The sequence below is a fragment of the Pundamilia nyererei genome, unplaced genomic scaffold, assembly GCF_000239375.1.
Source record: "Pundamilia nyererei isolate P.nyererei 1_Seehausen unplaced genomic scaffold, PunNye1.0 scaffold00189, whole genome shotgun sequence".
In the NCBI taxonomy this organism is placed as follows: Eukaryota; Metazoa; Chordata; class Actinopteri; order Cichliformes; family Cichlidae; genus Pundamilia; species Pundamilia nyererei.
This window is the reverse complement of record NW_005187590.1, coordinates 737,218-748,277: the sequence shown is the minus strand read 5'-3', so window position 1 is coordinate 748,277 and position 11,060 is coordinate 737,218. Positions and strand designations below refer to the sequence as shown.

The 11,060-nt window shown below is 38.9% G+C and overlaps 1 protein-coding gene across 1 annotated transcript in view; it reads right to left on the bottom strand.

Moving 5' to 3' along the window:
* Positions 1–657: 657 nt before the first annotated feature.
* LOC102210375 (potassium voltage-gated channel subfamily H member 1-like) overlaps positions 658–11,060 on the bottom strand; it is a 110,264-nt gene continuing 99,861 nt past the window's right edge. Inside the window, exons 9-10 of the mRNA XM_005747141.1 lie at positions 10,166–10,362; positions 658–2,979 (exon numbers count right to left, since the gene is read on the bottom strand). Coding sequence (XP_005747198.1) covers positions 2,140–2,979; positions 10,166–10,362 — 1,037 coding nt within the window. The 3' untranslated portion in view covers positions 658–2,139. The remainder of the gene's footprint in view (positions 2,980–10,165; positions 10,363–11,060) is intronic.

Sequence of the window (11,060 nt, the reverse complement as noted above, 5' to 3'; positions counted from 1 at the left end):
TAAACCAGTCTTTGCTAAAGTAAGGTAAAGTAAAAGAATATCTGGCAAGTGATTTTTTTTCATAGGAACTGTTTTAAATGACATATTAAATAGTAAATTTTAAAAAATCCAACAAAGATTTAGGGGCCTGAAGGAGGCACTGACTGACATACACAGAAATATCTTATTCAATAGCTCTAGTAATCTAAATGAAGAAACATTATTTAAAATCTTTCTGTCAAAATGGTGTCAAATATGAATGAATGCAGCTTTAACTATTTGTGTGATATTAATTACATAAGACCTTAAATTTAATCCTCATTTTAACTTTTTAATATTTTGTACAGTATGTTATCTTATTCTATTCTATTTTTTTTTTTTTACTGCTCTTAACTTGTGCTTTCTGCTGTGACCAAAAAATTTCCTACGTGTGGGACTCATAAAGGTTTATCTTATCTTACGTGTGGATTGCGTTTTCTTTTTTAATTCGTTTTAAGGCCCCTTGCTGCTCGTGAGGGCATCTACTCATTTTAATAAATCCCTTGAAGCAGGTTGAGCAGGTTTTATGACATAAATGAAACTTCACCTTCAGAGTGTGAACTATCTAAAGACAACAGTTAGCATTTAGGCAGTAAAAGCCTAACTGTGTTACCATTCAGTGTCCAGTACCCCAGCTTCTTTACAAACAAATCAGTAGTTTAATAAGTGTACAATACTTGCCAAAACGTGGTTCTCTGCATGTATTTTAGAAACACATAGGATTCTACAAAAAGTCAAAGACAAAGTTTATGACATAAGGTCAGTTAAAACCAGCTCAGAACACCAACATCATATACTTTATAAAAATCCTATCCTTATCTATTTTCTAGAATGAAAAAAGTAACCAGAAACAGAAAAGTTGCCTCCTACACCACCCTAAATACAAGCTACAGTGAGGGCCTTTCTAAGCAAAACGGAAAAACAAAGTGTTCTATATTGACAATATGGTCAAGATAGCACCAGCATTAGCAAGTTGGCTCTGATCATCTCGTTAAAGTAAAAGCTTACCAAGTTAACTTTTGTGGCCCTTGCTTTAAATATGATAGCTGTCTAGAGTATTCTGTACCACTTCACTTTTTTTGTCTAATTTGCATCTTGAAGTCACCTCACATGCCACAGGTAAAACTACAGCCTTGTGATGCACAAACAATATGTATTCAGATTATTAGTAGGTGGGAATAGGGTGGGAATAAAAAAACGCTTAGGTTTATGTGTGTCAAAGTCAATAATCAAGAGAAGACTTCACCAGTGTGAATACAGAGGGTTCACCACAAGATGTAAACCATTGGTGGGCCCCAAAAACAGGAAGGCCAGATTAGATTTTGCCAAACACCCTCTAAAAATCCTTCACAGTTCTGGAACAACATCCTATGGACAGATGACACCAAGATCAAGGAACTGCTCATGATCCTAAGCATACCACCTCATCAGTGAAGCATGGTGGTGGTAGTGTCATGGCGTGGGCATGTATGGCTGCCAGTGGAACGCGTTCTCTTGTATTTGATGATGTGACTGTTGACAAAAGCAGCACAGGTTAAAATATGCCATGCATTTCACTTGCTGAAGACAAAACTGAAGGGAAAATGCCCCAAGAACAAGCAGGAACTGAAGACGGTTGCAGTAGAGGCCTGGCAGAGCATCACCAGAGATGAAACCCAGCGTCTGGTGATGTCTATGTGTGTGCTGTATTTGACTGCAAAGGATTTGCAACCAAGAATTAAAACGTGAAAGTTTGATCTATGATTCTTATTCTGTCCCATTACTTTTGGGAGGCACATATGCAAACTGTTCACCTGATTTGGATATAAATACCCTCAAATAAAAGTTGACAGTCTGCAGTTAAAGCACATCTTGCTCGTATCATTCCATTGAAATCCATTGTGGTGGTGTATAGAGCCAGAAATGTTAGAATTGTGTCGGTGTCCCAATATTTATGGACCTGACTATCTCAAAAAGAAACGTAATGCTGAAAACATAAAAGGTGCTTTTGCTGTCTTTATGTCCCAGGTATCATATGGTATATGATACCATACAGACAGCATAGGATGAGCATGCTGAGTATGATATGACAATGATGAATCATCATTAACCACAATTATGTATGTATCTGAGCCATCTAATTTAATTAAAGCTGTCCTTATCAGAGTCAGGAGATGGTGGCCGAGAGAACTCGAAAAAGGACCCAGATGATTTCCTTGATTTAAGAAGTCGTAGCACCTCTGTAAGCTGTGTCTCCAGCACTGTCATGCGACTGTTCAGATTTCTGATGTCTCCTTTTAATTCTTGTTTGAACTCGAGGATAGACGCTTGCACACTCTGCTCTGGTATTGGACAAAAGACCCTCTTTTCATCAGACTGGACTGGGCTCCGCTCCTGTGGTGTTCTGACACTGCCAACATTATCTAAGCGGAGATCACTCTTTGTGATGCCACTGTCACATGAATCTGTTTTCCTTAGAGACACCTCGTTGTGACACTTAGTTCTATCAGTCAGCATTTCCATGGACTCAGCCTTGGAGACACTGCTCCACGACTCAGCTTTCACAACTGACTCTTTGAAACGTCCCCACCCTTTAGCTTTGGGTGGCTCTGCAGATTTGCAACCAGTTAGGCTGCCATTTTGGATGCCGGGAACATGAAACATGGCTTGGCTGGATGCCCTGGATGATGAAGATGTGGAGGAACTGGTGGTTGCAGTTTGGTTCTCAGTTACTATGACAATACTAGTAGAGGCAAGCCTCTCTGGACCTCTGGATGGCTCCAGGTGAATAACACCTTTCTCGACATCACCAGTGGCCTGACTACCCCGCTCAGCAGCGAGACGGGCTTCCTTCTGCTGCCGGAAACGCTGAAAGAGTCGTCGAACTGGGTGGTCTGGTGGGAGGTTGAGAGGAGCCTCATTCTTCCTTTTCAGCATCTCTTCCTCTTCACGTTTCACATCACTGATCTTCCGAAAGACAATCTGTTAAGAGATAGACCATAGTTATTGCAGCTCAAAGAATCAGTACTGTGGTACTGATACTGATGAATCTTCTTTGTTAGCTTTCCTACCTGGCTTTAAAGGTACTTTATTTGTAACAATTTTCCAGTCTTACTGACCACCTAAACCATTTAACCCCTTAGCAGTCCTACAAATTTACAATTAGTCCCCTAAACCATCCAATGTACCGTGGGCGGTACGTCCGACTGCTAACAGGTTAAATAACACATAAATTCACTCCACTCCCACATCTAAAACACTTACACTGCCACTTTATGCTGCAGTTACTGTGTTGTTTTAACCTATAATGTGTTTAAATTCTTTAGACTTTTCTACTATTATTTATTTATTTATTTATTTTTAGAAATGTAATGGGCAGTAGACTTACCCATTTTCTTTATTTTGCTATTTTCTTGGTTATATTTTGCCAACGAACTGTTTTATACAAGGCAGCTTATAGCTAGAATTGTAAACTCGTTGACTCATTGGGTTGTCTAGAATGATTACTGAACTGAAGCCAGATGACGAAAAGATATCCCGGGTATAGCAAACTTGTTTTATTGTACAGGCCCCATGTATTAAACTGGAAAATTTATTAAAATTCCCCAAGAATTTAGGCTTGTCTTCATACAGTTTTCTTGTCAATGAACAGGAAATGTAAATTATTGAATAGCCTATTTAATATCAGCTTTTGTTATCAACACAGAAAGAAAAATTGTGTTTGGTCAGTTATTTATTTGCTGTAACAATGCTTCTTTGTAATAAATTTATTTCCTCTTAAATGATGCCACAGTTGTTGGAAAATGCATTTGTGGCTTCAGCTGCAGAGTTGAAAAACAAAAAAAACTTGCAAAATATTTTCTGCCAGTGCCACAACAGACTGATCTGTTCGATTATTCTCTCAAACATAAGGATTGTGAAAAGTTACATTCAAGCTGTCAAAGATCACTCAGGTAGGAAGGATGTGTACCAAAGTTCAGTGCATATTAACACTGAATTCAAATGAAGATTCCACAGGGCAGGATTATCTACAAACGGTATTCCAGTTCAGTTTGTGTCATTGTCCCATAAACAGAGACATACACACAGAGAAAGAGGAGATAGAGAGCACTAAAGGAGAAAGAGCCAGAGAGAAAGTGGTGAGCTGACACAGAGAGGACCATAACAGTATCTACCCCCACCAACAGGACCAGGAGACTGCCAGTGACCCACTGACCTTGTGAGAATGTTGGGATGTCTACAGTACGGTGTACATTTTAGGACATCCTCAGGTCTCAGAAAAAAAGCTGTCAGGTCTCAGACAAAAAGTCGTCAGGTCTCAGACAAAAAGTCATCAGGTCTCAGACAAAAAGTCGTCAGGTCTCAGACAAAAAGTCATCAGGTGTCAGGTCTCAGAAGTCAGGTATCAGGTCTCAGAAGTCAGGAGTCAAGTCTCAGAAATCACATGTCAGGTGCCAGGTCTCAGGAATCAGGTCTCAGGAGTCAGGTCTCAGGTCTCAAAAGTCAGGTGTCAGGTGTCAGGTCTCAGGTCTCAAAAGTCAGGTGTCAGGTGTCAGGTCTCAGAACACAAGCTATCAGACAGAGAGAAGCCTCCTTCAGGTGGCACTTTTGTCAGGTCCCAGCCAATGACTGTAGAAAACATGGACGACACTACAGCACTTACTCCCATTGCATAAAAATGAAGCCAAAATATCCCGCTTGTAGACGCTGCCATGTTGCACTTTTGGAGCCAGAGTCTGCACAGTAGCGACTTGAGGTGGAGCGCCTGCGTGACGCTCCCGTCCACACACCTGCTGGCTGTGACCACGAACAAGTCCCCTACACTTTTAGCCGTAGTAGCCCGGCTGCTCCAGTTTATCTGCTGATGGGTTTACCGCGACTGACGACTCGTCCAATTAAGGTAAATACAACCATGTCACTATTATCAAAAAACCACACAGCTTATCATCTTATAGTTTTACAGCATCTAAAACCACTCTGTTGTTAATTCATGTGCTAGATTAGCCACTAGAATATACAATGTGTTGGAGGCTTGTTCCTAGCTAGTTAGCGATGCTACACACCTGTTACTCTGCAATAGTCTGCAAAGTGATTCAGCACTCCTTAGTTTTTGTTATCCAGTTTTAGACAGAGATTAGATCAGCTGCCCAATCCACAGAGGCCCAGGGTTACTGTTAATATTAAAAATGTAATGCTGTCCTTTGAGATTTTAACATAAGACTGAAGATTTAAACACTTTTAGACCAATTACACTGACAGAGCACTCCACAGCCTGCTAACATGGAAACCTTAAATACTACACTCTGATGAGTACAAGTGTATATAAAACTATTTCATAATTCGATTAATATCTGTTGTTTTATAATGCTTGACATGTTTATTATCAAACAGTGATGGTATAACGTTTGTATCTGTCCTGCCTTTTGCTATTTTTGCTAAGAGACGGCCAGGTTTGTTCCCAGATTCATAATTTATTCTTATCAAAGAAAATTGCTGCCTTTGCTCTTTTAGTCAGTAATTGATTTAAAGCTGAGCGGGCTGCTTCTAACTTCTTAAGTATAGTTTTGGACCTTTTAAACTGCACTTCTAGTTTGTGTATTATGTGCTCTAAACCAAGTTGTTCTTTCATTGAAGCCTTTTTCTGCGCTGTGGTGTATGAGATAATACTACCCCTAAGATAGGCTTTAGCGGTTTCCCACAACAAAGATGGGCTTACATCTTCCGTTTTATTAGTGGTCATAAAAACATTCCACTCTTTAGTGATATACTCAATAAATATGGGGTTACTCAATAATATTCATCCTCCATCGGCGGGAATATGGCTCAAAATAAGGTGGGTGAATTTTTATATTTACTACTGAATAATCAGATAATGGACAAGACCTTATTGAGCACTCTTCCATCCTATCCAACACCGTCCTGGATGACAAGAGCAAATCTATTCTTGAGAAACTCTGATGGGGGCAAGAAAAAAAAGTGAAATCCCTATCTGTGGGGTGAGCTACTCGCCAGGAATCACAAATTTCTAGATCAGAACAAAACTCTATCAGTCTAATGCTTTTTGGTGACAATTCACCCCCTGGTGGAGATTTATCAACCCTAGGATCAGGAACACAATTAAAATCACCTCCCAAAACCAAATATGGGGAAGCTATGGCTGAAACATGGGTTAAGAGATTGGGAAAAAAAGAGACATCTTTTGAATTTGGACCATAAACACATCCTATGAAAATAGATTCTCTAAATAAGAAACCAGATATAAGAATGTAGCATCCTTCCTTATCTTTTATGACTTTTTCTATGGTTAGAGGCAGATTACGATGGATAAGGATGGCGGCTACTCTACTTTTTGTATCATAGGATGAGCAAAAAACCAACCCAACGTGTTCCAAATCATTTAAATGAGTTTCTGACAGTAAGGCAATTTGTGTTTTTCCTTCTTCAAAAATGAAATAAATTTTGTCTTTTAACAACATTATTCAGCCCTTTAACATTTAAAGAAATTATTTTAAGATCAGTCATATCAGCTCAGCTTTTTTTTTTGTTATAATTTTTTTCCCCTCTCTATTATAACATGATGTGTGGGAAACCATTTCTCGGAGTGCGCTACTGCAAATAAGCAAACTGATGTTTCCATAAAAGGGAATGTGGGTAATTTTAGATGCATTATATAGACATAAACATGAAAAAATAAATAAATAAATAAACAACAGAAACAATAGCCACGCATATTAATGATAAAAAAGGAGAAAGACAACCCCTAAACCCTCCCCCCTTCCCTCCCCCCAAAAAACGATCCTGCGATCCATCAAAAAAGAAAACTGGGTCTCGTGAAACCAAGCAAGAGTCACTAACAGAGAGGCAAAAAGAAAAGAAAAGAGAAACAAAAATTCCCCTCCAAACTCCCGCATGCCACCGAAAAAGCCAGCCAACCTCATTTATATTTCTAAGTTGAACTCGTTTTACTTTATAAAGTCCGTAAGAAAAGACAAATAAGAAAGGAGGGGACAATTGAGTACTAATAAATGTAGAACTTCCAGTTCCAATATACCTTAGCCTGGGCTGGGTATCCTTAAATTAAGAGTATGTCTAATATTTAAGTGCCGTAATAGAACTAATCATATTCAATCAGTTGCTGTTGGTGTACTTCAATTTAACTCAAATTGTGTACTAATACAGATGGGAAGATGCGGGAATTTCTAGAGAAGGTGCCTGTTGTATCGTTATCAGAAAGTCACAGGAAAGAGTTAAATAACCCTGTGACAGAGGAGGAAGTGCGACTTGCTATTAACTCCCTTAAAGGAGGAAAAGCACCAGGGCCTGATGGTTTCTGCCCAGAGTTTTATAAAACACTAATTCATCTTCTTGCAGGACCATTGACTGATATGTTTTTAGACGCTTTTAAGAATGAAAAATTGCCCTCAACACTTAGACAGGCTAATATTTTGTTAATTTTAAAGAAAAATAAATCACCAGATAGGTGTGAATCATACAGACATACAGCCTCATCAATGTCGATGCTAAATTACCCTCTAAGCTATTAGTAAGGAAGCTTGAGGGCATTCTCCCACTGCTTATAAACCCTGATCAAACAGGCTTTATCCAAAATCGTTTCTCATCTACAAATATTAGACGACTATTAAATATTATACAATACTCGAATCAGACAAATTATAAAGCCTATGTTATATCTTTAGATGCCGAAAAGGCATTTGCCAGAATCGAGTGGACATATTTATTTAATGTATTAGAAAGATTTGGCTTAGGTGCCAGTGTGTGTGAATGTGTGTGTGAATGTGTGCGTGAATGGGTGGATGACTGGATATGTAAAGCGCTTTGGGGTCCTTAGGGACTACTAAAGCGCTGTATAAATACAGGCCATTTACCATTTTACATTTTAGGTGAGGGTTTTATTGCATGGATTAAAACTATCTACTGTATAGGAATTTCTTTTACTTACGTATTAATCACATTATTTTATTGTATAATGCCTTGGTGCCACTGGATTTTAACATGTCTGACACTCATACTGAAAGACAAATGGCGGGGGTCTAGCAAGGAAGCAGACAACTCCACAGGAAGGAGTCTTTTGTCTCTTCGAGGACTCTGGGAGGTAGCAAGGGAGTGTGAACCTTAAGGTGTGAAACAGCCGTGTACTGCCTTTTGTTCCTGGAGAAGGTATTTAACTGAGAGCCATGCTAGGCTCAGGGAGACTCTGCTGACCGTCTGTCCCGCAGACATGCAGGGGCTCCATGAAGCTTGGTTGTCTGTTGTTTTTGTGTGTTTTGATTAAAGAATGTTAGCTACCGCTCACTGCTTGTCTGCAGGCTTTATTTAAATGGAAAACTTCCACAACACTACAAACTTCCAGAAGCTTGTGTCATAACTAATGGTGTACAATCATCAGCGTTTCCACTGCAAAGAGGTACGAGGCAAGGCTGTCCCCTGTCCCCTCTCCTCTTTGCATTAGCACTTGAACCTCTAGCTGACACCATTCGCCAGCACCGAGATGTGCATGGTATAACAGTGGGTGGAACAAATCATAAGATAGCATTGTATGCTGATGATATTTTGCTGTTCTTATCAAAACCAGAACAATCAACACCAGCTATTATGTCTACTATACATGAGTTCAGCTCATTCTCTGGTTACAGAATTAATTTTGGGAAATCAGAAGTCATGGGTGATCAGATTAACTCTTTGCCAGATATTTCTAATCCCTTTCAATGGTCCCCCAGCGGCTTTACATACCTTGGGCTAAGCATTCCACCAGTTCTTAAAGATTTATGGAAACTGAACTTATCACCAGTTATAATAAAAATCAAAAAAGATTTAGATAGATGGCAAAAATTGCCGCTTTCTCTTATGGGGCGTGTGAACTTAATCAAAATGAATATTCTCCCGCGTTTATTTACAAATGCTACCTTTACTGATCACTCAGAAAGTTTCTTGTGATATAAAAAAAGCCTTTTCAAAATTTATCTGGCGTGGCAAGAAACCTAGATTAAGGATTGGAACTTTACAACTGCCTATAGATAGGGGAGGCTTAGGCTTACCAAATTTAATTTTTTATAATTGGGCATGTCGTAGCCGTGTCTTATGGGAGTGGCTACATGCTTATCTAAATTCTCACTCTCACCTAGACTCTTGGTCCACTTTACCTTATTCCCTTTGGAGCTTAGCTGTCTGTGACAAAAAAACAATATTACAAATGGGGATTAAGAATAACCCAATCATTTATAGATGTTTTTCATTCTTAAAGTCTTATATGTTGAATTGAACTATGTGATCTGTTCAAAGCCTCCCAGTCAGTGCTGTTCAAAGGTGATCATTTAGGACTTCAGCAATAATACAGACAGCAATGTAGTTAGCAATAAAACAGTTTTATTGGGAATTAACTTAAAAAACAAACAAACAAACATATGTCTCCTATTTTTTGTCACACAGGAAAGAAGCATCAATATCTGATGAGAAGACTCATTTATTTCTTTTGGGGGGGTCAACAGGAGAAGAATATCTCTAACAGTTGATTTGTTCACATTTTCACATCTTAATTTTTAAGTGAAATGTGCATTTGGAGTTTATACACTTTGTATATAAGGCGACCGTTTCCTTTTGCAGTATTTTTGTGTGTTGCGTTTTTAACAAAAGGGGAACAAAGCCCAACATCAGTAACCCTACAAATGTCACTTCTGTTTAGTTTTCTGTCTTCATTTATGTCGGAAGTGATAGCAGAGCTGTACGTTTTCATTTTTCAGAAATCTCTCAATCAGAACATGGTATTGTGGCTTGTTGGGAGTGGCTAGTTATCTCCGACCATGCCTTAGGAACATGTGTTGATGAGGAAGATGAGGAAACTCTGTTATTTACATCTGTTATTGTTACGTGACTCTTAACTGTACCTGTTAATTTTACAGTGTAAATTTACTGGCAGTTATTGTTCGATGGAAATAGATGTTTATACCATGAGTGAGTTCATGTGCTTGGTCATTAAGGCTTAATTTCACATACAGTTATTGCTGCTTAAGGTGCTTTTACAATGTACTGAATCACGTGGTAAATTTAATTTTTCTTAGGACTGTATAAAGTCCTGTGAAAAGGTTTTTTTTTGGCATGACTTAAAATACATGTAATAGATACTAAATATACATCAGTAAAGCAAACTCACCCTCTTCCTCAGGTTGTAAGTAAGCACCAGGTTCTTGGCAAAGTGGTTTGCAAAGTTGGCGTAAAACTCCAGAACTTTTTGCAGCGCATCTCTTTTGATTATATGGAGGTCACAGTAGGTCAATGCTCGGACATTAGCACAGGACTGAGCCAGTGTCATCTCCTTCCAGAACACGTCACCAAACACATCACCTTTACCTGCAAAACAAACACAGTTAGGTCCCCAAATATTTCAACAGATACAACTCTTTTCTAATTTTGGTTCTGTACATTACAATGAATTTTAAGTGAAACAACTCAGACGTAGTTGAAGTGTAAAATGTCTGTGAAGGTTCTCACAGACATGTGAAAACTTCAAGTATTTTTTAACACAATCCCTTCATTTCAGGAACTCAAAGGTAACTGGACAAATTAAATGACTAAAAAAAATAAAATGTTCAATTCTGATACTTGGTTGAAAACCCTTTGCTACCAATGAAAGCCTGACATCACCAGATTTCCTCCTTTTCCATGCTCTGCCAGACCTCTACTGCTGCGGCTTTCAGTTGCTGTTGGTTTGTCGGTCTTTCTTTCCAAATTTTAGTCCTGAAGTAAAATGAATGCACATTTGGGTAAAGATCAGGTGACCGACTTGGCCTTTCAAGAATATTGCACTTCTTTGCTTTAAGAAACTCTGGGTGGCTGGGTTATGTTTTAGGTCATTGTCCTTCTGTATGAAAGGCCACCCAAACAATGTAAATGCAGTTAGCTGGAATTGCTGTCCTGTGTCACATCATCATTCTTTCCCAGGTGGATTTCACACCACCTCCTCCCACCACAACTCTTCATATTCATGAAGCAGATGTGAGGAAGCAGTTTAAGAACCTGAATGCTCGGAAAGCTCCCGGCCCAGACGG